The sequence below is a fragment of the Nyctereutes procyonoides genome, unplaced genomic scaffold, assembly GCF_905146905.1.
Source record: "Nyctereutes procyonoides isolate TBG_1078 unplaced genomic scaffold, NYPRO_anot_genome, whole genome shotgun sequence".
NCBI lineage: Eukaryota > Metazoa > Chordata > Mammalia > Carnivora > Canidae > Nyctereutes > Nyctereutes procyonoides.
The window spans coordinates 17,328,114-17,356,022 of record NW_026575147.1 but is presented as its reverse complement, the minus strand read 5'-3'; the positions used below and the strand labels follow the sequence as shown (position 1 = coordinate 17,356,022).

The 27,909-nt window shown below is 37.6% G+C and overlaps 1 protein-coding gene across 2 annotated transcripts in view; it reads right to left on the bottom strand.

Moving 5' to 3' along the window:
* Positions 1-27,909, bottom strand: part of NOTCH2 (notch receptor 2) — a 164,683-nt gene that overhangs the window by 113,790 nt on the left and 22,984 nt on the right. The window contains exons 1-2 of one of the 2 annotated variants that reach the window (XM_055312498.1): positions 10,128-10,161; positions 8,692-8,866 (exon numbers count right to left, since the gene is read on the bottom strand). In XM_055312498.1, the coding sequence (XP_055168473.1) occupies positions 8,692-8,866; positions 10,128-10,146 (194 nt within the window). In that variant the 5' untranslated portion in view covers positions 10,147-10,161. Of the gene's footprint in view, positions 1-8,691; positions 8,867-10,127; positions 10,210-27,909 lie in introns of those variants that run through there. The other variant, XM_055312499.1, reaches the window with a different exon arrangement.

The following is a 27,909-nucleotide window of genomic DNA, read 5'->3' as shown; positions in this document are numbered from 1 at the left end:
AAATGTAAGGCACTATGTTTAACAACTTGTAACTTTTGAGCGGGCAGCAACATTTATCAGAAGTTGTTGAATTTGACCTGTCTCAATTCCATAGCTGCATAAAATCTGTCTGGACTTGTTCATTTTCCACTAGGAAAAAAAAAAAAAAAGAAGTTGCAAGTTCTTCAATTTAGTTTCCTCTACCAAAAAACATTTCAATAAATAGTATTCTCTATCCCCACCTTCACTGCCTTCCGCAGTAATTGCACTAAGCTTTCAAGTCAAAGGCCACTTCTCAGAAACGCAGCATTAGCAAAGCCTGGCCCATGTACACTCACAGAGCTACAAGCAGGTTTCATACTCAAACATTATGTGAGCTATCCAGGTCTACTTAATGATATTGTCTCTGTTTAAAATCAGGAACTATGTAGAGTTTCAATCATATTCCTGATCTGAGGAGCCACTTTCAGTCTTTCAAATGTCCCACATTTCCTTCAGAAAGTCCTGTTTGAACTGCCCACTTTAATAGCTAATTCTGGGGACGCCTGGGTGGCTCAGTGGTTGAGCATCTGCCTTTGGCTCAGGTCATGATCCTGGGGTCCCGGGATCAAGGCCCACCTCGGGCTCTCTGCGAGGAGCCTGCTTCTCCCTCTATGTCTCTGCCTCTCTCACTGTATCTCTCATGACTAAATAAATAAAATCTAAATAAATAAATAAATAAATAAATAAATAAATAAATAAATAAATAAATAAATAAAATATTTAAAAAAAATTTTAAGTTATGTGATCAGACCAAGATCCCTGATGAACACAGATGCAAAAATTCTCACCAAAATACTGTAAGCCAAATCCACAATATGTTAAAAAAATATATCATTCACCACAATCAACTGGGATTTATTTCTGGGTTGCGAGGGTGGTTCAATATCTACAAATCAATCAACATGATATGTCATATTAATAAGAGAAAGGATAAGAACCATATGATCATTTCAATAGATACAGGAAAAGCATTTGACAAAGTACAACACCCATTCATGATAAAAACCCTCAACAAAGTAGTTTTAGAGGGAACATACTTCAATATAATAAAAGCTGTCTATGAAAAATCCACAGCTGACATTATCCCTCATGGGAAAAAACTGAGAACCTTTCTCCTAAGGTCAGGAACAAAACAACGGTGTCCACTCTCACCATTTTTATTCAACACAGTACTGGGAAGTCCTAGCCACAGCGATCAAACAACAAAAGGAAATAAAAGGCATCCAAATCGGTAAGGAAGAAGTACAACGTTCACAGATGACCTGATACCGTATACAGAAAACCTGAAAGACTCTACCGAAAAATCTGCTAGAACTGATCAACAAATTCAGTAAAGTCACAGGATATGAAATCAATGTATAGAAATCTGTTGCAATTCTATACATCAATAATGAAGCAGGAGAAAGAGAAATTAAGAAAACAATCTCATTTACAATTGCACTAAAAGTAATATAATACTTAGGAATTAACCATTCCAAAGAGGTGAAAGACCTATACTCTGAAAACTACAAAATATTGATGAAAGAAATTGAAGATGACACAAAGAAATGGAAATTCCCTGCTCATGGATTGGAAAAACAAATATTGTTTAAATGTCTACACTACCCAAAGCAAGCTATACATTGAAGGCAATCTTTATCAAAATACCAACAGCATTTTTTACAGAACTAGAACAAATAATTCTAACATTTTTGTAGAATCACAAAGGACCCTGTGTAGTCAAAGCAATCTTAAGAAAGAAAAGCAAAGCTGGAGGGATCACAGTTCTGGACTTCAAGTTATATTATAAAGCTGTAGTAATCAAAACAGTACGGCACTGGCACAAAAATAGACACAGAGATCAATGGAACAGAATAAAAAGCCCAGAAATGAACCCACAACTATATGGTCAATTAATCTTTGACAAAGCAGGAAAGAATATCCAGTGGGATAAACACAGATTCTTCAACAAATGGTGCTGGGAAACCTGGACAGAAACATGTAAAAGAAACTAGACCACTTTCTTACAAAAGTAAACTCAAAATGAACTAAAAACTTAAATGTAATACCTGAAAACATAAAAATCCTAGAAGAGAACATAGGTACTAACCTTTTTGACACTGGACATTAAGCAAATGCTTCTAGAAATGTCTCCCGAGACAAGGGAAACAAAAGCAAATATAAGCATTGGGGACTATATCAAAATAAAAAGCCTCTGCATAGGGAAGAAGAAAAAAAAAGCTAAAGGTAACCTATGAAATGGGAGAAGATATTTACAAATGACATATCCAAAAGGCTTGGTATTCGAAATACATAAAAAACTTATAAAACTCAACATCCCAAAACCAAATAATCCATTAAAAATGTGCAGAAGACATAAACAGACATTTCTCCAAAGAAGACATACACATGAAAAGATGCTCATCATCACTTACCATCAGAAAAATGCAAATCAAAACCAGAATGAGGTATCACCTCACACCTGTCAGAATGGCTAAAATCAACACAAGAAACAACAGGTGTTGGTAAGAATGTGGAGAAAAGGGCATCCTCTTCCACTATTGGTAGGAATGCAAACTGGTGCAGTTGCTACAGAAAGTAATATGGAGTTTCCTCAAAGTTAAAAATCAAACTAACTTATGATCCAGCAAATTGCACTGCTGGGTATGTATCCAAAGAATACAAAAACATTAATTCAAAAGGATACATGCACTTCTATGTTTATAACAGTATTATTTACAATACCCAAGATATGGAAGCAACCCAAATGTCCCAGCAATTGATGAATGGATAAAGAAGATGTGGTATTATATGCAATGGAATATTCAGCCATAAGAATGAAATCTTGCCACTTGCAATGACTTGGATCCTAAAGAGGATAATGCTAAGTGAAATAAGTCAGTCAGAGAAAGAAAAATACCATATGATTTCACTCATATGTGGAATTTAAGAAACAACAAATGAGGGGGTGCCTGGATGGCTCAGCGGTTGAGCGTCTGCCTTTGGCTCAGGGCGTCTGCCTTTGGCTCAGGGCGTGATCCTGGGTCCCAGGATCGAGTCCCACATCAGGCTCCTTGCATGGAGCCTGCTTCTCCCTCTGCCTGTGTCTCTGCCTCTCCCTCTGTGTCTCTCATGAATAAATAAATAAAATCTTTAAAAATTAAAAAAAAAGAAAAAAAAGAAACAACAAATGAGCAAAGGAAGCGAAAGAAAGAGATCAGAAACAGACTTTTTAATTCTTTTTAAAGAAACAGACCCTTAATTGTAGAGAACGAACTGATGGTTACCAGAGGCAAGGGAAGGGGTGGGTTCAATAGATGATGGGGATTAATAAGTGTACTTGTACATGATGAGCATAGGGCAACACATGGAAGTGTCAAATCACTATATTGTATACTTGAAGCTAATAAAACACTATATGTTAACTTTTTTTAAAAACCATAAAAATTTTTAAAAATAAAAGTTATGTGATCTTGGGAAAATTATTTAACTTCTTTGAGTTTTCATATATACTCATCAGTAAAACAGGGATATTAAGACATGTAACTTACATGAGTTCTATAGTAACACATACAAAAAGGTTAATTAAGCACAGAGTATGGCATATAATAAGTGTTCAATAAACACTGGCTAGCATATATTCTTTAACTTGCCAAATGTCTGATTGCTAACAAGAATTAGAATTCAGACTCCAGTCTATCTGGCATAAAAACCTATGCCCTCTCCATGTTACCAGGCAGGGATCTTTTAGATACCTTTAATCCACACACCAGTACTATAATGAACCATACTAAAGCCTGAAGCAAAAGAAAAAATTCAGTAACACTGATCTCTTTATTTAAAATTTAAATATTTTTGTCATAGTTTTAATTTTGATATTCTGAACTATTGCATTAATTTTGATATTCTGAACTATTGCATTAAAATATTATTTATCTTGGTAACCAGGTTTTTTGACACCCTCTTAAATCTTACACCTGAGATGAAAGCCTCAGTTACCTTACCGTGGTCCCAGCCCTATCAGTCACTAACAGTTTCTGCTCTAACATTTCAATCATTTCACAATTCACTTTGCATTAGTCTAGTAAGACTCATTCTGAACCCCTTTAAGAAGTCCAGGTTAATGAATCAATAATTATTTTATGACTTCCCAAAGACTGTGAAATAATGTGATAACACTATCCCCAAAGACTGTGAAATAATGTGATAACACTATTGATTACCTGCAACTACTATCACAGACTTCAGTTATCTCTTATATGTGGTATACATAAACAGCATATAACAAGTAATTCCTGAATTAATATCTTCTTAAGCATCACATTAAAAAAAAAGGATTACTCTGAAAAGTATATAGTGAGCAAAAGACACTATTCTTCATTTTATGGTACAGATTTTTAAAAACTATGGAAAAGTGGCCAGTCTTCTAATAGCGTTGGCCAGAAAACCTGTATATATGATGTTCTGCTAAATAGGGCACTTCACTTGAATGAATCTTCCTGGCAGAAACCAGTTTTGCAGAGAAGAAAGAGAAAGTGATTTAACAGTTGACGTTTTTCCCAGTGTATCTCCTTGATCTGATATTGCCCTGAACAGCACTGAACGCACTTACAAGGTGAGTGAAAGGGGAAAATGTTGAGTCAGCCCTGACTTTTGAAAATGCCTTTCTAGGAGAGCACCACCACAACACAAATATTGATACTACATCCTCTACTCTAAGCCAGGCTCTGGAAGATTCCAACCTGGAGGATTCCAGTCTTTTCCGTCCTGACTGTATAGAAACACATCAAGAAGACAAAGAAGGCAATGGCTCTAGTTTTCTTGGATGGCTTTAAGAGGCCTGGACTACCAACATCACTTCTAATTCTGAAAAGGAAAGTTGTTAATTGTTAATGTTTACGGTTTCTCACAGCTAGTAGACAAATTTTAGGTAAATTGTGAAACAAAGCTATAATTTATAACATTTTACATTTATGATTTACTTTGGTAATATAAGGTAAAATAATTCACTTTGATAATGATTACTTTAAAATGTAGTTTCTAGTTAAGTACTTTGGTGAAAAATAGAGATTCTCAAATGCAATCACCCATCACAGGTACCTAAGTAACTTATGGTGACTTTCCAGTGCTTAACAAACACTGTGCTAGTTACCTCCTAGGAAGCATGTAGAAATTTATGAAAGAATCCTTTATAATGATAGTTTTTATCATTAAAAATAATGGCAGAGGGCAGCCCTGGTGGCGCAGCAGTTTAGCACCGCCTGCAGCCCAGGGTGTGATCCTGGAGACCCAGGATCAAGTCCCACGTCAGGCTCCCTGCATGGAGCCTGCTTCACCCTCTGCCTGTGTCTCTGCCTCTCTCTCTCTGTGTCTCTCATAAATAAATAAATAAATAAATAAATAAATAAATAAATAAATAAATAAATAAATAAATAAATAAAATCTTTAAAAGAATAAAAATAAATAAAAATAATGGCAGAGTAATTATATCAGATTAACTCTCTTGCTTAGAAAAATTGGACGCTGCAGACAATATATTAAAGGTGCCAATGAGTAATCAAAAGGCAGAAACTGGGATACAAGTTTCCAAAAAAAGAAAAGCAAACTATATGAAACCTACATTTACATAGCTTTTTCCCTGAAGGTATTCCTCAGTCCGTGCAGCACAAGAAGAACAAAATGCAAGCAGAAAATGGAAGTTTTACTGAGCTGAGGAGTCAAAGCTATCTGGGACTGTCGAAGTAGCTAGAATCTGGAGGAGGAGAAATCCTGGAAGACAGAACCATAGAGCAGGTAGCTCCAAAATATGTATACTATTCCACTCAAAAGCATAAATGATTCCTGGCTGTGCATGAACAAGGTATTTAGGAACCCAAAGGAAAGTAAGAGCTCTAAGGCTGAAAGGCTGAGTATGAAGGGAGTCAGAAGTTTGAATTCAAGTCCTACTAAATTAGAGGGGTTTGGGAAACACCGAGCTTGACAAGCACCTTATACTTCCAATTTATCTCCTCGAAGGATCATACCCTGGAGAGTAAGGATCACATTCCAGGACTAAGAATTATGCTGTCAGACAAAAGGCAAAACAGACCTGCCAGAGCAAAGCCTAAAACCAAGCTTTCATATAATCAAGGTGATCTTCCAATGATGTAACTGCCCATTATAACAAAACTCACCATTCTTTAGTGGAATATAAACAGTAAAATGCATCACTCACAATGTCCAATAAATAACAAAAACTACTATAAGTGAGAAGTAAAGGGAAACTGTACCCAGAGTCAACAGAAAGAGCTGTTGATACAAACATACACAAAGACAATCCAGATGTTAAGAACTGACAGATAGGGACTTTAAACAACTATGATAAATACGTCCTTAAAAAAGCACATTTTGTGAATTTTACAAGTCGAAACCGTACCCTCCCCCAACATTCTAGTAAACTTGAGTTACCCATGATTTTCAATCAAATTGGGATTTGGAATGGTTTATCTCTGAAAGCCTGAGACAAACAACTTGAAAGTGATTAATGACAGCCAAACTTAAGTATATATTTACCCCTCCCAGTAGGACAAGGGAGAGAATAAAATGTCTTATCTCTCTATGGTGAGAGGGCTTTATTAAGATCTAACAACAACTATTTAAGGGCAATAACTGAGTTTTATGCAAGATTACACAGGTTCTCCTTGTCTGGCATCCCAATCTAATCATAGACTGATAGAGTACTTAAGCTCCTGACAGTAAGAAAAAAACAGTTGAGCTGTGTACAAAACTAACCTTTGGAAGCACTTATCCTCATCTGCCAAGGTGATCTTATCAAGGATTTCTATAATTTCTATAAACAACTATTATATTTTAGCTGAATCAGTAGCATTATGCCCTTTAAACAGTCAGATACCTTCTACTTTAAAACATTTTCCATTAATTCCCACCCTCCCACCCCCTGTAAAAAGAATTTGGCTTCAACTTTCTTTTCTTAATCCACTAAGCAATCTCATGAACAAAAAGATAATCATATGCCCTGCACGTCTGATGTACTTTTTATAGAACTTCTAAGTGTTCTAATATCCATTTACCATTTTGGGAAAATAATATTTACTGAACAAGCTGGATTCCCTTCTTTACCCAAGGAAAACAGCAAAGTTGGTGAAGATACACTGAAAGGTCTGCTAAGTAAATGTTATTTTTGCTTAAAATTTTGCTTACCATCCTGTGGCCTTGCAGGGATGATTGACTTGGCCTCCCTGATATTGTTCTTGCTTTTCCTGTGTCCAGTTACATTGACTTTGCCACTCCTGAAGATTCTAATACTTCTTTCACTGACATGGAGAAATACTCTCTCTTAACAAGTTTTGTTGTTCATATTGGTCTCCCAAAAGGACAATTTCACCCATGTTTTTCCTTACTTCTACCTTCTCAGGGGGCTTGTTTCCATCACAAAGGGTTGAGGACACCTGAAGGGCCTGACAAGAACTATATCCATAAGCAACCTATTCCACTGACAGTTATCAAGCATCTAGGGACAGGTTTTGGGCAGCTCCATTTTTGTCGACCACAAAGTAAGCTCCTGTTCCCTAGCGGTGCTTCTTCTAGAAACCATGGGCAACTTCATCTCTCTTACCTTGGTTGGAGAGTTTGAGATTAACGGACCACAAATCTCTTTTCTCCCAAAAGTGACCCTTAGTGTCCTCTCCTGGTAAGTGCTCAGAGACTAGTCTCTCTTCTCATAGCAGACCACAAATACATAGGCCAACACTTAGAACCTATTTGAAATTCCCCTTATATAAGTTACCAAGTCGAATTATGTCCAAATAGAATTAAAGTACAACCATACTAGGTGCTGTGTGAAGCAGATAAAATTCTCAGAGGAGAGGACAGTATCTTCTTATTTTAACACATAGATTAAAAAAACATGTGAATGATGAAATCTACTGAGCACCTTTTGGTTCAAGAAATAATATACATTGTTAAGCTCTAGTGACATATCAAGCACCATATTAGGCATTAACTCTATAAAAATGCATAAGACAAGGACCTCAAAATTCAGTAAGAGAAACAAATAAACCAAAAATGATCATAATTTAATGGGTTAACAACCACAAGAGAGCTGAATAATGGAATAAAGCAAGTAACTATGACACCAGGTACCAAAAAGGGACTGAAGATTTTGGTGGCCAGTTCTAAGGCCACCCCGAAGTTCTAAGTTCCTCCCCTTTATTATCTCCAGCTGTGTTACCATTCTGAAAGAAGACTGCATCACATGTTCTTGCTTTTTGTTTTCCAGCTAGACAAACTAAGTGAGCAGCTCATTATCAGCTATAAAAAACATTTCATTTCCAGTATTATTATTCCAATCCAAATAACCTACAATTAAACTTTACTGTCATCATAGCTTAAAATATTGTCCTTCTGCTGAAGAGCATCTTTCCTGACTTGCAAAAATTCTCACAACACTGAAGAACTTAGATCATGAGGCACCTGGGTGGCTCAGTTATTGAGCGTGTCTGCCTTTGTCTCAGGTCATGATCCCAGGGTCCTGGAATCGAGTCCTGCATCAGGCTCCCTGGAGGGAGCCTGCTTCTCTCTCTGCCTATGTCTCTGCCTCTCTGTCTCTCACGAATAAATAAATAAAATTTTGAAAGAAAGAAAGAAAGAAAGAAAGAAAGAAAGAAAGAAAGAAAGAAAGAAAGAACGAACTTAGATCCTGGGATCCCTGGGTGGCTCAGCGGTTTAGCGCCTGCCTTTGGCCCGGGGCGCGATCCTGAAGTCCCGGGATCGAGTCCCACGTCGGGCTCCAGGCATGGAGCCTGCTTCTCCCTCCTCCTGTGTCTCTGCCTCTCTCTCTCTCTCTCTCTATCATAAATAAATAAATCTTTAAAAAAAAAAAAAAAAGAACTTAGATCCTGATGTCAGAATGGACTTGACTGGAACCAATGTTATCATTACATTTATGATATTTAATTAAATATCCAAAGAAGAAATAAAAACATGTTGGGTAAACTCATTTAAAATGCTTATAAAGGGGATCCCTGGGTGGCGCAGCGGTTTGGCGCCTGCCTTTGGCCCAGGGCGCGATCCTGGAGACCCGGGATCGAATCCCACATCGGGCTCCCGGTGCATGGAGCCTGCTTCTCCCTCTGCCTGTGTCTCTGCCTCTCTCTCTCTCTCTCTCTCTCTCTCTCTCTCTCTCTGTGTGTGTGTGTGTGTGTGTGTGTGTGTGTGACTATCATAAAATAAATAAAAATTTAAAAAATAAATAAATAAATAAATAAATAAATAAATAAATAAATAAATAAATAAAATAAAATGCTTATAAAGCAAGTACTGTTACCAAAGCAGAGGACAAGTACAGTCCATACAAGAGTTAAAGAAAAGTTACATTATCAATCTTATTTTCCATGATATAAATACAATGAATACACATTCCTGTCAAAAATTTTCAACTGAGCCAGAGGCAGAAGGAAAACCATATGGTCCACAGGACACAGAGAGGTACTATTTATGAGATAATCTCACAGGCTTCCTCAAAGAAATAAAAAGTATAGCTAAATTAGGTGGTTGGAGAAAAAGAAAAACTACTCTTGAGAACCAGCCTACACCCCCTAGTCCTGTCCCATAGCCTTCCTCTTACAACCCCATATAATGACATTTTCCACAGTGCCTGCTCCATGTCCCACCCCTACAGGTGCAAATGCATCTTTCTCACGGTCTCTCTTTCAGAACTGGACTTTTTTACATCAGAAAAATAATTTCACGCTATAATATTTACTTACACTAGGCAGAATTAAAGTTGATATCTATTGTGGTTTGACTTAAGAACAAGATCATAACTAACATGTTGAGGAGTGATTCTAAGAATGCACTCGATATACATTAACTAGCCACTCACTGAAAAGTCTTTTTCATAATGAAAAAGATAGTGATAAGATAATAAGAAGTTCTTGTTAACCATTTATCTGACATCTGCATCCTTCCATTCTCATCCCCCACAAAGACTTTATCAGAAAAGTTAGAGAACCAGTAATACTTCATAGAAGTATTGAAAACAGAATTAAGCAGGACCAAATCTTGTCTAGTGTTATACAGAGGAAAAATAAAATATTTAAGAAGGAAAAAGAAAACGAAAAACTTACTTGCAGTATCCTGTGCCATTGTGGTAGGTAACACATACTCCTTCATTTACACAGGGCTCATAGCTATCCCGACACTGCAATGCTAAAAATAAAAACAAATGCACATTAGAAATAAGTCACTAATCATAACCCTTAGATAGCAAAGAAATTTTACCCAATCCGGGTCAACATTAGTTCCCATATCCAACCTGATCTGGGTTTCTCTTTAGAGTTTTAATCAGGTTTGTTTGTTTTGTTTTGTTTTGTATTTGTCCTGTTGCTTCTAGGGTCATAGAAGCATGAAAGCTCATCCTAGGAGTCTCTTCCTACAATAACTATTTTGTAATCTTGAATCATGCTTTTAATTCTCTATGCTTCTCTATCTTCCCAGATGTTGCATCCCTATCTCCCAATAATACCAAGAAAATTAAAACTCTAACACCCATGCCATACTATGAGCATCTTGAAATTTGAATCCTTCAGATAAGTAATGTAAAGATTCATCAATTAATATTTAGGAAGACCTGGGTAGATACTAAGTCACATGATATTAATGAATTACTTAAGCCTTCAAGTGAAGTTTCAGAACAAGTCACTTTAATAAGTAATCAGAAACATCAACAATATTCATTGAAAAAACTGTAATTGAGAACCTAGTATATACTAGGCACAATATTAGGATCCAGAGGAAAAGGGGAAATGTAATACATAAGAAATAAATACAACATAATCTCTAGGTTTAAGGGACTCACACAAAGAAAGATGGGAGAGTAGACGGGTCAAAGTAAAGAAAATAAAAAGTTAATTTTATATACGCAGATAAAATAATAACTCTCAAATTCTTAAACTCCAGTCCTTTTCAAGACAATGAAAAGGCACCTACCTCACCACCATAATCCCTCCTCAAAACAGAGTACTCAGAAATAAATAGCAATAGTAGAAATTTTCATTTCAATCACAAGAGGAGAAAGGCCCTTAAAGTCTACCACTCACTTGCTGATAATCTGATTATTCAGCTTTTAGAGTTGGAATTTTCATCACCAAAATCCTTGTCAAGAATCCTAATAACAACTGGGAAGACAGGACAGAAAGAAACCTAGTCAAACAACAAAAACCAAAATTAAAGTTCATGAACTTTTTCTGGAAGATTACATGCCCACCTCCTAGGATGGTTTGTATACAAATACCTGAAAGCAAAATTCAGAAGTCTCCACCTTTGTTTCCTCCAGTCATACCACTCTATGAATAGACTGCTCAGTATCACAGGCTCTAGGCCTGCCCCTCTGAGGCATCAAAATCACCTTCTTTTCACAGGGAGAGCCCAGGCACGAGCTGGGTGTTAGAACAACTCCTCCATTAACAATTACTGCATAAGAACCCTCTATTTGCCCGGTACCATCACCAAGTAATGGAACTATTTGAGAACATGTTTATAGAAATCTCATCTCTTAAAATAACAATATTTTTAAAATAGTAATAATCACAGCAGCTAACACATTGCACTTATTAAATCCCAGATGCTATTTTATGCACTCTACATAGACTAATTCAACATTCCCCACAACGCTGTGAGGCAGTTAATTTCATTGTATCTGTTCCACAAGAAGGATAAGTGACCTGCTACTGCCACACCAGTGAATTAAAGAGCCAGAATTTGAACCCAGGGAGTCTGGAACCTGTGAGAGAGTCTGTGCTCTTAACTACAGTGATACACTACTTCCCACTACCTGACATTTTTCTTCTCAGATGGGCAGGATAGGTTTTGTTATACATTTACTACAAAGTGAAGGCCAGGGAGGTTAGGTGACCTCATGGAACATCACACCACTAGCTGTGGCAGTGCTAGGCCTGAGACCCAAGTCTCTTACTAAGTCCAGCCCCATCTCTATGACAGCTGCTGGGATCACAGAGTCACTAAACTGCAGCCCGAACAGGCAGATTCAGGAAGAGGGTCATCTTGTTGTCCACATCCCACTTCCCTGTAGGGCTCAAATGCTCCCTCTTCCCACACTGATAAGGCCAATGCAACAACTATAATTAAAACAGTTAATGTCAGGTTATTTCCTCCATACCAAAGTTCTCAAACTGCTTTTTTCATTCTCTTTAGACACTTTTATTAGTTTCAATGAGGACTTCCTGACTTTTTTCTATTTGCTTTTTTTCTTTAAATAAAGAAAACCTGTCAGTAGGAAAGGAATGTTCTGTAGGCACAGAGCAAGCTAAGCTGCAGCTCTGTCCTCCTGCAGGAATCCTGGCTCAGTGGGGTCCAGAAACCTGAAATCCTGCCTCTACCACTAACTAGCTGTGCTACTGCAAATAAAACACAACCTCATGGTGGCTCAATCTCCCTACCTGTAAACTAAACTGGGGTAAACTACATATTCTTGAAGGTCTCCTGTGATCCAACAGTGACACCTCTCTCATTAAAGTATGTGAATAGCATGCCTGGTACCTGGAGAAATCTATGCAGAAGGACATTAAGGACCTAGCCACCCATGACGCAGAAAGCCATGGGTGCAAAAAAATTACATTCTGTTCCTATTAAGTGTCCTGGCAAATCATTACAGTGACAGGTTCAAAGAAATACAAACAACCCAAAGTCAACATGTGGCAATCCATCAAGCAAATAACTTTATAGCCCAGCCTTAGTGAACCAATCAAATTTAGTGACCAAAAAAGAGGTGGGCTTACAGGGCTAATAATTAATGCCATTTGGCTAATCTGTAGGATCATACTACCTTGACCCTATAACATTTACTAAGCTATGGTACTCAAAGTGTGCATCAGAATCAAGTAGAGGGCTTGCCACACACCACCCCCACAGTTTCTGATTAAGGAGTTCTAGCAGGGGCCTGCACATTTGCTTCCTAACAAGTTCCTATATGTTGCTAATGCTACAAGTCTGTGGAACCAGACTTTAATAGCAACTAAGACATGAGTGTCCACTTTAAGGAATCCTCTACAACTACAGAATCCATTGAGGTCTTGGATAATCTAGACAGTAATGTATTGCCTGAATAGATAAAAGAAAAATAAAGTAAAATTTGAGACTTGTGACTTTGCTCAGGGGTATTTCTAAATGAATTCTGTAATGATTTGTCATTCAAAGAGAAGTTAAAATTTTGAGAACTCAAAAAAAATTACAGTGAGACAAGAAAAGACCTCATTTAAAAATTCAATTTGCTCTCTTTCCAATGTAAAACACTTAAATTTAACAGTGAAATTGAAAAGTAAAAAACAAAATGCTCAGTAATATACCATTTAGAGAACAGATGCTTAACTGATGCTTTTGTAGACTCAGAGAAATGAGTCCCTCACAAAAAGAGTGACTTTTTCCCAAATTTTCATCTTAAGCCATAATGATCACTCAATAAATACTGCTGACTGGAATCAATCTCATATACAGTGTGTGTGTGCGCACGCGTGCGTGCATACGTGCCTCCCACTCCCCAAAAAAGGATAAAAGCAAAGAGAAGAGATTTCAATTTCATCACTCCATCACTTGGCAATGTGACACAAAATTTAGAGACCAATTTCTAATTTTCACACACTTTCTATTCAATGTATTTGGGGACAAGGGTTCTAATATTCAGAACATACTTATAACGCATCTACTCCATGAGGTACGGGCTCTAATGTCAGGGATTCCATGCTTAACAGAATAAAGTACCTGTCCCCATGAACCTTCTTTCTATTAGGGAAAGATAGATAATACATGAATAAATAGTGTCATTTTAGACATTGCTTAAGTGATAGATTCTGTTGGAAACAGAACCCAGATATGGGAGACAGAGTAATCACAAAGGCTGGAGGTATAGGGACCTCCTTTAGATAGGGTGACTAGGAAAGTCTTCTCTCAGAAGGTATCTTTGAGCTAAGATTTAGAAGAACAAGAATCATGAAGATGCGGGAAAGAGCAATTCCAAACTGAGTGAGGAAAGAGCAAGTGTAGAGGCCTTGAGATGGGAATGAGACTGATATTCCAGATTCATGTGGCTGGAGACTATTAGGCAAGGAAGGGTGAGTAACAGGAGGTAGTAAGGAGTTAGACCCCGGCTTCTGGTCCAAGTGAGTGGGTAAGTACTGCTCAGCTTTAAGCAAGGAAAATGACACAATCAGATTTGTGTTTGAAAACAGTCACAATTGTAGGGGCATATGGGTGGTATAGTCAGTTCAGCATCTGACTCTGGATTTCAGCTCAGGTCTGATTCCCAGGGCTTGAGATCAAGCCCAAGTCAGGCTCCACACTCAGCAGGGAATCTGCTTGAGATTCTCTCTCTCCCTCTTCTTCTGCCCTTCCCTGCTGTCCTCGCTTGCTCCCGCTCTCTCTCTCTCTTTCTCACTGGAATAAATCTTTAAAAAAAGAGAAATTAAGAAAGAGAAAAAAATAAAGATAAGAAATAAATTATAAAATGTTCCAGTGAGTGAAGGAGCGTTTTTTTCTTTTTTACATAAGCTTACTCAAGTCATCCCTTTTTAGGCTAGATTGAAGACATCTATTTTCTCAGCTCCCCAAAAGTGGTAAGGATTTTATTCTAATCTCATCCAACCTCCCATAAGCCTCCCTTGCAAAGTGTTGGTACAGCACTCTCTAATCTACATTGGTTTTCAGTTCTTAATTCTCAGAACTTACTCTCAGTTTGGTTTCAGAAGAACCAGCTGAGAGGTCTATGCAGTACCTTCACACAATGACACAGATGTCACTTCTTCCAGGAACAAGCCATTTCTTATTTTTTCTGGTCTAAACTCTCAGACTCCTTCAAGATTACAGCCCACCTTCCCTGACCGGGATCCTCCCACCATAATAAATGCAGTCACTAGCTGGAATGGATCACTACTGCACTCAGTTCCATGCCTATCCCCATCTCAGCTTCCTCAGCTGCCACTTTCCCTCCACCATGGACACAACTCATTCTGCTGAGGCCCAACCCAACTCCTCCCTCATCCTCAGAGCCCTAATTCTTAGGACATTCAGAACCCACTCACAGTTTAGCACTTAATTTTATGCTGTCTTCTCTCTACTTTTCCATGTTTAAAATCCTAGAGGATAGAAAACATTTCTTCTTTTCCGTATATTTGAAACTATAGTTTTGTGCACAGGTGCCAAAATCAGGTTCTAAGTTTGGATTCTAGCACCATCATTTCCCATCTACAGCTGTATCCTATTTATGATTCAGTTTCTTCACCTGTAAGATCATCTCCCAGAGCCCTCCTAAGAACTGAATTAATACATGTAAACAACCTCGAGTGCCTGATAATGAGTAAGAGCTCAAAAAAGGCTAGCTCACATAATAGGTTCTTAAATTCTTGGTAAGTGAATGCATGATAAATGGTGCCTCTAGGAAAACTTGTTACATCAATCAGACCCCAGTTTAAACAAAATTGAGAATCTGGAAAAATAGAATAGTCTTAGACAGTTTAGGATGTAATATCAGTAAGTGAAATACATTCTTCACAGTTGCCATCACTAGCAGTCTAACAAAAGAAATACTGAACTACTACTATGACAAAAAAGAAAATCAGAGGCCACTGCTTTAAAAAAAGGTGTAGCACTGCAGGAATAAGGAGAAATGAAACACTAAAGGTTAAATAAACACTATATATAAACAAAAATGCCTTTCAATTTTAATACAGCTCTATATTTTTTTAAAGATTTACTGTGAGCATAGGCCTCTACAGGGCATTGCACAGAAACCAAACAGAAGTAAAACAATTCCTATCCTCATAGTCCATATTCAGTGTAATGGAGGGAAGTTAGGGGTAGGGGCAAAGAGAATATCATTTACCTAACTGACTCTAAGATAAACACAAACAAAATAAAAATTGCTTTTATTATATACATTTAAAAGACCCTCTTAACGTCAATTTCAGAACCACTCCAAAAAGAACCTCTAAGAAGTACAACCCAAATCTTTGTGTTTAGCACTGTATAACTCAGTCCAGAACAAGGTTCTGGTATTTATTCAAGTTCATGGGCCTCATTTGTCTATAAATACTGCATATAAAAGAATAAATTTTCACTGACTTTAACCACTTCCAGTGCCTCAGGAATTGGCTCATTCAGGGATTGGCCCAAGGTATCCTGATAGAATAGAATCCTCCTTAAAATTTCTTCTAGGCATTTGCCTAGGTTTTTCAGGGCTTTTCAGTATCATGCCGGCTACATATTGGTTTAAAAGCTTCCCTTTGTTTTAGGAATCTCTAACATGAGTAATTAAATCTGCACCCCAGCCGGCTGTAATCTGAGCAGCCTTCAATTTGTTTCACTTGTTGCATTAACATGTAATGGGTGTAAATTGGCATTACTTGTTGCTTTGTAGCCTCTTCAAAGAAGCCTGTCTGTTGTCTATCTCACATGATTTTATTTTTCATATCCTGCTCTGTCAGTCTGCAGTATATGTGTTCATATCCACTGCTCACTCAAAAGATGTTTTAATATCTTAAATGGGTGAGGTTCCTAAAACATGTGAAGAGAAGGTATACAGGGCCCTTTTAGTTTTCTCTTCAACGTTTATGCAAATTTCAAGTAGCAGCATTTCAGAAAGAAGTCTGAGTTTACGCCCTAGAACCTTGGCTACAGCTGGCTGCTGTTGCTTCAGGCACATGGTGTCTGAAGAGGCTCAGTAAATGAACAAAGCAAAGTTCTCTAAAATGACTGCTTGCTTTATTACCAAAAGTAGGAGAATTGAGGGCAGACAGAGAGACATCGGGGATTTGCAATAATTCTCACAGCACCCTGTGATTTCAAACAACAAACTTCCACTGAATTTTTATTCCATTTTTTGGGATCAAGCCATGAAAAAAAAATCCAAACAAACAGAAGTGCAGAAGCTTAAAAATCCCAAGTGGTACATTTAAATAAAAACAAAGTAGAGAAACATCTGTCTTCCTCATTGAAATCTGTCTTGATTAAAAAATAAATGCAACAAGGGAGATACCAATTTTATTTTCCTGATAGTATTGCAAGAATTTCTCTATCCTTTACAGATACCATCTAATAGAAAACGAGTTTCCTACTTAAGAGATGCTGATCTCAGACCCACAGAGATCAAGGCTTAGGCTATACAGTTCATAGCAAAATATTACTACTTTTCAAAAATAGGTATACCTTGATAAAGAAAATATAACCAACAAAACTGAAGTTATAAATGAGTGTTTTTGACATTACTAATAGAATTATTTTATAAAGACAACTGTCCTAGTGAGTTGATGAGTCTAGAATAATCTTTGATTTAAAAAATTCCAATTTGGGGGATCCCTGGGTGGCTCAGGGGTTTGGCGCCTGCCTTTGGTCCAGGGCACGATCCTGGAGTCCCGGGATCGAGTCCCACGTCAGGCTCCTGGCATGGAGCCTGCTTCTCCCTCTGCCTGTGTCTCTGCCCCTCTCTCTCTCTCTCTCTCTCTCTCTCTGTCTGTCTATCATGAATAAATAAAATCTTTAAAAAATAAAAAAATTTTAAAAATTAAAAATTCCGGGATCCCTGGGTGGCGCAGCGGTTTGGCGCCTGCCTTTGGCCCAGGGCGCGATCCTGAAAACCCGGGATCGAATCCCATCTCGGGCTCCCGGTGCATGGAGCCTGCTTCTCCCTCTGCCTGTGTCTCTGCCTCTCTCTCTCTCTCTGTGACTATCATAAAATAAAAATAAAATTTAAAAAAAATAAATAAATAAATAAAAATTAAAAATTCCAATTTTGTCCTACTTTATACTACTGGATTTATTGCAAAGAACAAAATGCATCAATATTTGCTGTGCTATATTCACATATACTATGCATTGTGTTATTTCCTTCTTTATTTTTGTCTTCTTAAAGATGGCAGAAACACTTTAATTTATGAGTTAAATAAGATGAAAAATTATAAAAATATATTTATAAATCAGATGTGGCAAATCTGTTAGTAAGTACCTCTATACACATGTACATCATTTCACTTGGAAAATACTTCCCCTCACTTTCTTCCTTATCCATCTTGCTTATTCCCAACTATATGTCAAATCATAGATAAAAGATTACCTTCCTAAAGAAACCCTCAGAGACCCTCCAGTCTGATTAACACATTCCTCCTCTGTACTCCCATTACACCTTAGGCAGATTTAATAAAAGTGCTGGCTCACCTGTCTCTCTCCCCCACCTCTCTGCAAATTCCCTAAAGACATTGAACATGATTGGCTCATCTTCGTATACCCAGGACCTAGCACAGTGCCTAGACCATAGCAAGTACAGTCAATACTCATAAAATATTCAAGGAATTATCTTTAAAGCAAAACCTAATAAAGTCAACAACCACTTAATGTGCTTAATATTTTCTAGGGCTCCAATTTTAATAAGCATAGTGATACCCAAATATGACTGTGCCTAATAATTCTAATTTCATTTTGTAAAAGCAGAAAAGTAAAATGAGAAGGAAAAAATGGTGCAAATTTCCTGGCCTTTAACAGAGAAGTTGAGAAAGTGGAATATACTTTTCTAATCTTCAAAAACTGAAACATTTTGGAAGTTCCTGCCTTAAAATTTGCATAAAGATACACACTCCCAGTCTTCCCCATGAATTTAAATCCATGTGTATTATGGTTAAGAATTTATTTAAATGGGTTGAACAGAAGCCAAAGTAATTTCATCTAAACAGCAAATGCAGAAAACATAGTATTAAAAATTCCAAGTGAATAGAAAGCTAAGATGGTATTTTTCCATTATACAGTACCATTTTCTCCATGAGAAGGTTCACTGGTCCACATCCACAGAAAAGTAAGGGTCAATCTGTTCCAAAATAACCTCAATGTATTTCTTCACTATTAAGTATCTAACACCAAAATGATTACAGGATTTTTATATCCAAAAGTTTCAAGATCTCAATATAATAAAACCCAAGACGGGAAGAAGCTCTATCAGATCTAGAAGTTAAATTATTCTCTGCACAAATATGTATATATAATGGTCAAAAAAAGCCAATCTGAGGTGATATTCAATTGTCTTCTATCTTCTATTATCTCCTCTAGATCTATATCTGTTCTATCAGAAACAAATTCGGCCTGTCACTAATTTCCTGTGCTCTTAGTAAACGCTCCCTTTTTAAAGCTTTTTAAAGACAATTGTGTTAAGTACAGCTTCATTTTTTTAAGAAGCTCTTAATTTTAAATACATACTTTTAAGTGCCTTTGCTGGAAAAGAATTCTATAAATATATATAATCTTCTTGCTACCCACTCAAAAGAAATGAAGTGTTCTTTTAGTTTAAATTGTTCAGAAAACTTTTTAAATGTGGGGTGCTTGGGTGGCTCAGTTGTTTAAGGGTCTGCCTTCCGCTCAGGTCATGATCCCAGGGTCCTGGAGTTGAGCCTCACCCCCTAACCCCCCAAATCTCCCAACCCGTACTGGGCTCCCTGCTCAGCAGGGAGTCTGCTTCTCCCTCTGCCTCTCCCCCTGCTTGTGGGTCTCTTGCTGGCTTGCTCTTTTCAAATAAATAAAATCTTTAAAAAAAAAACAAAACTTTTTAAGTGGAGTAAACAAATTCTATTGTTTGTTAATTTAGAGACAGACCCCAATAAGAACGAACAAGAGACAATATTATGTTAAAAATAAAAATGGAAAAACCTAAGATTGTTACTATATAAAATCAAGGAATTAAGGAGGGCACATGATATAATGAGCACCGGGTGCTACATGCAACTGATGAATCACTGAACTCTACCTCTGAAACTATATGTAATTAACTGAATTTAAATAAAACCAAATTCTTTAAATAAATAAAATCAGGGAGACTTCCCAAAAACAAATGGGGAAAATCCAGAGAACAGCCCCAGACTTTCTCATGAGTATCCTTCCCCCCAGTCTTTTTAAAGAACTTTGGTTGTAGCAATCAAGGCTACTCTCAAGAATCAAGTAACCAGAACATCATAGACTGTCATTGTATGACAAAAAAATCTGAGTCCCAGCATAAAGCACCACTACATTATAGCTAACTATTTTGAAGCCAGGGCTTGCAGAAGCTAAGGTCCTTACACTTGGATTACTTCTATGTTATTACCCAGATGACAGAGGTTCTAACCATCAACCAAAACCAAATTCAATTCACTTGTGGACAGTATTCAATGCAAAACCCCCACACACATCACTGAAAACTGTCTAAACCCAAGAGCTCCAAAGGTCCTAAACTCTGGGCTTGTAACCAGAATATTCCAGATAAGCACAGAAACCAGCATTGTGAAGAAAATGTCTAAATCTGGAGATGGTAAATGTATATTAATACTTCCCATTTGCAGAAAACATGTCTAGGACAACAACTTTGGAGTACAGGAAGGTAGACACTAGGAAAATATCAAATCTTTACTAACTACTGAGGGAAGAAAACATGTAATATAGCTTCAAACTTTAATTTTTACTTCGTTTTGTTTTCATTTGCTCCCTTCTTTTCACTTGTTTCTTCAAACACAGATCAATGCCACCTCACACCAACACGACTTGGGCTCCCGGGGCAACAGGAAAAAGTAATAATGATGTATACTTAAAGATATTTGATGCAGAGCTGATAATTTCAATGTTCAATAAAATCCTCTTTAAAACTCCTCTCCTCCAACTCAAATCTTTCAACTACTCACATTCTTTTACTGTGAATGTAAGTAAGAATTTATCTCCAAGAATACTTACATTTCTATGGAATTGTAACAGTCATTTTAATAAAAACAGCCCAGCACACTGCAAATGGGCATGGCCATTCTTGTTCATCCAGTTGTTGCTGGATGAGCAAAGAAAGGCAGCAAAGACAGAAAATTTTGTCTGCATTAATAAATGACCGTATCAGAAGTTGAGCTTTCCATGTTTGTGTTTTCAAACAGGAAGGAAATCTAGGTTTCTCCATTTACAGCAACACCTAATTTGGCAAACCCAAAATTTATGCTGCCTTTGACAAAGGTTTTCTTAGTTCTAGAGAGGCTAAGAGACTTCCCTTGTTTCAGCTTCAGTCCGGAGTCCTCAGAAAGAGCCCAAAATAATCTAAACCTCAATATATTAAATTAAAACTTGAGAGGTAAATCCTATAAGGAGTATTGGCTTTCTGGAGTTTAGTCTTCCCAACTCTCATAAATGAGTCATAAATTCCTAGAGGAATTAAAAAAAAAAAAATCAGGTGCCCTAACCCACCACCCATTTCATCTACCTTGCTGTCACTCCTCCTGCCTGGCAGCCCAAAGGGGTTCCAGCAAAAGGCAGATTTTGGACTCAGCAACACCTATTGATGTCTGTTCTACCTAGCTTCAACCCAGCTATGATGCTAGGCATATGGTAAATGTTTGGAAATGTTTTCAAAGCCAAACTGTTGAAGGAGCAGGCCAGTTTTCTATCTCTCCCTCCAAGAGAACATAAACAAGTCCCTAATGTCCCACAAAAGAAGACAAAAATAAAATCTGCAAAATGATAGTTTATTCTAGCTTTCTAAGGTCACAAAGACCTGGCAGAGGAGATATTTTCATCTCTTTTGTTTATCGCTCTTAAAATACTCTCCTCAGTAAAAATCCATTCCACTCTGGGGACATGGGAGTGATATTCACGTAGAACAAGAGGGATTTAGAAAGGGAGTTTTACCAGTTACACTACTCCAGGTCAGTGGGAATGTCCTTCCCACCATCACCTCATCATATTATAACAGGATTAAGTCCTTTGGAAAACCAGTATTAAAGCAAGTAACCCTGAGTTCAAGTAAAGGGACAAAGGATTTAGCAAATGTGGTTATTAGTATAACGCTGGTGATTAAATAACATTTCTCCTCCTCCCCACCAAAGTACACATTACCTCATCGAAAATATGAAAACCAAAGCATTGTAATCACTTTGGCTATAAGCCTAAATAAAAGTTACCACAGAAAGTCTCAAATACTTTAAGTTTTATATTAAATATGTCAAGTGAACCAAATATCCTCCTTCTCATGTGATCTGGCTTTTGAACTAAGTAGAACAAGGTTATAAATTTGTACACAGTGGGCTTCTGTACATGCTCTTTCAATGCCACAGAAAATAACTTACCCAAATAAGCAACTTTCCTACAGTAAAATATCTTACCCCCAAGGAGTAATTCTAATGATGTGAATTTCAGAAAGTAGTCAGTTACATCCTAAGTTAGCTGGCTGGTCATGTCCCTCCAGTAATTTTTATTTTTTTTTTATTTTTATTTATTTATGATTGTCACAGAGAGAGAGAGAGAGAGGCAGAGACACAGGCAGAGGGAAAAGCAGGCTCCATGCACCGGGAGCCCAACGTGGGATTCAATCCCGGGTCTCCAGGACTGTGCCCTGGGCCAAAGGCAGGCGTCAAACCGCTGCGCCACCCAGGGATCCCCATGTCCCTCCAGTAAAATGAGAGTAACAAGCACCTGCTCTACCTAAAGACGGGAGATGGTATTGACTTGGCAACACGTATTTAGGATTAACGTCTCAGCTTCTAATGGGCAGGGCTTTTTAGCTGATTTCCATCTGTGTTCACCCCCACCCAAACCTACAGGTGTTCTAAGACCAATGTGAACACTGGCCAAACAAATCAGAATGTCAGCTCCCAACTCTCACCTTCTCACTCCTGAGAAATCTGACCAAAGGCAATGCTACAGTAAAAATACCTTCATAGTTTACAAAACATTTTCATACAAATGATTTCATTTGATCTCTACAACAACCCTGTAAGGCATGCAAATTAGTACTAGTACCATTTACAGAAGAGGAAACTGCAAGTCAAAGAAATAAGGAACTTGCCCAAAGTCATTCAAGTCAAGATGGCCCAACCTGCACCAGAATACAAGTCTTTTATCTACCAGCCCAGGATACTTCCACTCACTATATCTATTGAGATGCAGTCAGAAAAACCTGGTATCAACCAAACCTGCAAACCTCCATAACAGAATATTCTCACATAGATAAATACCCACATACTGGCTATGTACATAAAAAACATTTGTGCCAAAGACCATCTAATGACCACATGCTTGTCAAAAACAAAACCAAGACTAAGTTCCTAGGATAAGAGGGGCCACAAATGCTGTATTTCAGAACCACTCTTCATGCACATTCCCTAACAAGGACATTCATTAATATCACTCTTACCTCCATGACATAAGAACCCCACTTTTGAAAACTTGCCAACTCTAGGATTCAATATACTGCTATGTATCATTTCTCAGGAAAAACACAAAAACAAACTACCATATGAAGTAAAAGAATGGGTGAAATTGTACAGAGTTCTTCCTTTGTAAAATTATAATTAGATATAATTTCTTTTCAATATAGAGTAGCATCAAGAAGCAAAAGGAAATTATTGGAACTAGATCATAAGAATAACATCCTATGTTGACAAGATTTTACTTTTAATAACAGTGATCCCATTAAAAGTAAGCAACTCGTCATCATTTGATCAAGCTACCCAGAATTCAACTGATCAGAAACACATTCCTCCGAAGAACATATCTACAGTTAAGTTAGTGAAAACTGAACCTCTAAACAGAAAAAGTGTGGCCTGCTAGTCAGAGAAGGCACGTAATAACTAATGTTGGTAAACCAAGAATGCTATCAGAGACAATATTTTCTTCATCTGGTCTGCTTCTCCCCAATTAAAGGAATCAACTGAGAGTGAGAAAAGACAAAAATTCACCTTCCCAAACCAAGGAATAAACTATTCAGACACATAACCTTAATCATATTGGATCCCATTTGAGGAAACCTCAAACAGCTCACAGCGTCACTTTTCCACAAGTCTCAGAACACCAGACTCTTCCAAAGTCAAAAGGATAGATTTCAGCATTACAGTTTGGTATAATGTTCCATAAAAACCACCCTATTTCATGTCCATGTCACTAAAAAAACTTAGAAAAATAATGACATGTTAAAATAGATTATTTTTCTGTTTCTCTTATGACATTTTTTAAAGGATATCTGATACCATATACCAATCCTGGTCCATGAATTAGCAGATGAATTTGAACTAAAACTTTAAAATACAATTGGTTTATAATAAATAATATATTTTCATAAATAAATACTCCATCAAAATTCAGAAAATCTTAGGATACAATGTAAGGAGAAAATGGATTTTTGAAAAGTGTCAGGCAAAAAGAAAACTAGCTATAATTGAGAAAGAAAGGAAATGGGCAACTTCTTTTTTTGTACATAAGCCCCACTTCTGAAACAAGAGCTGTCTTTGCTCAGATGGAGGAAAACCACAGGACTTGGAATAACTCATTTAATGTACTGTCCCTCCTTATGTCAAAATGACACTGTTGACTCACCCTCAGTAGGACATGTGCTTGGTTTAACTCATTTTTCCAGTAACAGTAATGAATCAAGCAGTTCTTTTTTTTTTCTTAAAGTTCTTTTTTTTTTAATTTTTATTTATTTATGATAGTCACAGAGAGAGAGAGAGAGAGAGAGAGGCAGAGACACAGGCAGAGGGAGAAGCAGGCTCCATGCACCGGGAGCCCGACATGGGATTCGATCCCGGGTTTTCAGGATCGCGCCCTGGGCCAAAGGCAGGCGCCAAACCGCTGCGCCACCCAGGGATCCTGAATCAAGCAGTTCTAATATTGTAATGATTTGCATCCTCACGACTGGAAAAAGTACTTGGAAATATCTGTATAAAAAGAATATATGTCCCTGAGTTTGTCTGGCTCTGCTGTATAGCCAAAATGAGTTTTATCTGTCTCTCTAATTTGCTCTGCAGTCTCTCCACAAATGATGATGTGTTATTCGTTTTTACTTCATTACAAAAATTAACTGCATCTAATTACCAAAATAATCTCTCACTACATTTACTCAGTGTATCTTTGTCTTAGCTAATTCCCACAGTCTTGGGCTTCTAAATCCTGAAATGAAATGAACTAATTTATTTTCTTCTGATTATAAGTTCTGCTCAACTCTGGGTGATACTGTAGAAGGCCTACAACAGATCAACAACTTTAGCATAGTACCAATACCTTCACCAACAGCTCCATAGCAAATGTGGTATACTGTCCATTCTATTGCTCTGTCATTTCTGGTTTGCTCTCCAGTTAAGACTGACGATTTTTTTTTTTAAATCATTGCAAACATTTACCAAGCCCTAATATGGAGTATGATGGTGGCGAAATCTTAATGACATCAAACAAGGGTTTTGCACCAACACAGACTAAGAAAGGGAAAGTCGTGGGGTGCCTAACTGGCTCCGTCTGTGGAGCATGAGACTCTCCATCTCCAAGTCATGAGTTCACTTTAAAAAAACAAAAGTAATTTTTTTTTTTAACTGAAAAAGGCCGGGGGAATGCTTGGGTGGCTCAGTGGTTGAGCATCTGCCTTCGGCTCAGGGTGTGATCCCACAAGTCGTGATCCCACAAGTCGGGGTTCAAGTCCCAAGTCTCACATCAGGCTCCCTGCAGGGAGACTGCTTCTCACTCTGCCTATGTCTCTGCCTCTCTCTTCTTGTCTCCCATGAATGAATAAATGAATGAAGAAAGAAAGAAAGAGAGAGAGAGAGAGAGAGAGAGAGAGAGAGAAGAAAGAAAGAAAGAAAGAAAGAAAGAAAGAAAGAAAGAAAGAAAGAAAGAAAAGGGGAGAGAGAGGAGGGGGAGGGGGAGTTGTTTATTTTCCTTACATCAAACCCAGCATTCTTTCTCAAGGAGAGATTCAACTTAGTTCATGTACATCCTCCATTCTGACATAATACACTCTGGAAAGATAGCCTTTTAATTCAAAACTTACATTCAAAAACTATTTTGCAGAGGGGCATTGGAAATATTGAGAGTAAAATATAATCTATTTAATGAAAGTACCAAGAGCTTTGACATTAAACTCTTCAATTTTCATTCTGGACCAGTGGTCTTCAAAATGAAATGTGTGTATCCTAGAAGCAGAGGGGTCAAGACTATCCCATGGGGCACCAGAAGCACTTTAAGACCGGCTACACATTTACAGTCTAAAACACACATAATTGGGACATCTGGGTGGCTCAGCAGTTGAGCGTCAGTCAGCCTTTGGCTCAGGGCGTGATCCACGGGGTCCCAGGATCAAGTCCCACATCAGGCTCCCTGCATGGAGCCTGCTTCTCCCTCTGCCTGCGTCTCTACCTCTCTCTCTCTCTCGCTCTGTGTGTGTGTGTGTGTGTGTGTGTCATGAATAAATAAATAAAATCTTTAAAAAACACACACATAATTAAGCTTTACTAGGAGTTAATAAATGCATGTTTAATAGTTGTAAATGTATATAATTTGAAAATATTTATTTACCTAGTGAAGGAGGGGGTCCATGCTAAAAAAAAAAAAAAACTTTTTCTTGGGGCATATATTTTATTAAAGTCTGGAGGTTCTTGCTTTACCCCTGCATTTCACAAACTAGGACACACAGAGCCCTAAGGGTACATAGCATTTGAGGGAAAGTGCAAAGAAACTGGAGAAAATGCAAAGATAAACCTGGTACATGTTCCTGGTGCCTCTATTTCATTCATTCTAGGGTTAACTGACTGTTACTCTTTCCTGTAATCTGGTGCTTTGGAAGACAACACTGGTGAACTTAGAAGGAAAGGGGCCACAGAATGATAACCTAGGTACCCTGCCTACTCCTTATTATCTAGCTATCTGACAGAAAGCCAAGCACCTCGTTCCTCCAGGCCTTTTAGGATCCTTCTCACTTGAATTTTATGATTCACAAGTTAAGGTTTTCTTCCCATCCTTACCTACTTCTACTCGTCATTCTTTTAACTAGAATGTATTAGCCTCTCCTCCCCACCAATTTCCATCCCTCTCTCACTCTTTTTTTTTTTTAATTTTTATTTATTTATGATAGTCACAGAGAGAGAGAAAGAGAGGCAGAGACATAGGCAGCATCCCTCTCTCACTCTTGATAAGGCCTTGACTTTGTATTTCCTCAGCTTCCATAGACCACTGGTATGATACTAAAGGGCACTTGCTGGAAGGGTTTGTAAGCATTCACAAGTTATTTCCAAATATCTTCCATTACTCCTGGACAGACTGTAAGTCCCCTGGTATAAAGTGTTAGGGCAGCATTCTCTAGAGGGACCAACATATATCACCACCTGATCATGTTGACAATCCACAACCCTGCCCCTGATGCACTGTACTGATTTAAGGGGAAAAGTATTAGGAACCTAAATTATCCAGGGAAAAAAAGAAAGAAAGAAAGAAAGAAATGAATTTGAAACCAGGCCTAGGTAAGCCAGGCTATGAGGAAAATAGCCCTGAATGCAACAAGAACAAAATGAGGAACTGGGGACAGCACAGAGAAGTGTTAACTCATGCTGGTAGGATGCCCTCTCTCACTCCAAACCACCGAGTTCATGTCCCTGCCATGGTTACCCTGTCAAAATAATTAGTAATTACACAAGTTAATATACAAAAAAATGTTTAGAGCCTGGCACTGTTATTTAATATCATTACCCTCACTCCATCAAGTATACCAGAACTAAAGGGAGAAATGTTACATCTTTATCTGCAGGCTTTGGAGGTTTCAAGGCAAAATTTTCACCTACCCAGAACACATGGACATTCAACTTCCCTTTTCAGGTTTTGTCAACATCTCTAAAGGTTCCAGAGCATACTTCCATCACGTGAAAAGATAAGACTCAATTCCCAGGCAATACAGTACACTTTTAAGGAAGCAGCATGATGTGAGAAAGGAAGCAGTGGACTAGGGGCTAAAAACTCAAACATCTTTCTTTGTCTTGGTACTGCCACTGACTATTCTGTGCCCTTGAAAAATTATTTTTCTAAGACTTAAATTTTCTAATCTCTTTTTTTTAGAATGATGATTAGATAACCTATTCCATAGCCAATGAGGCAGTAGTTTAT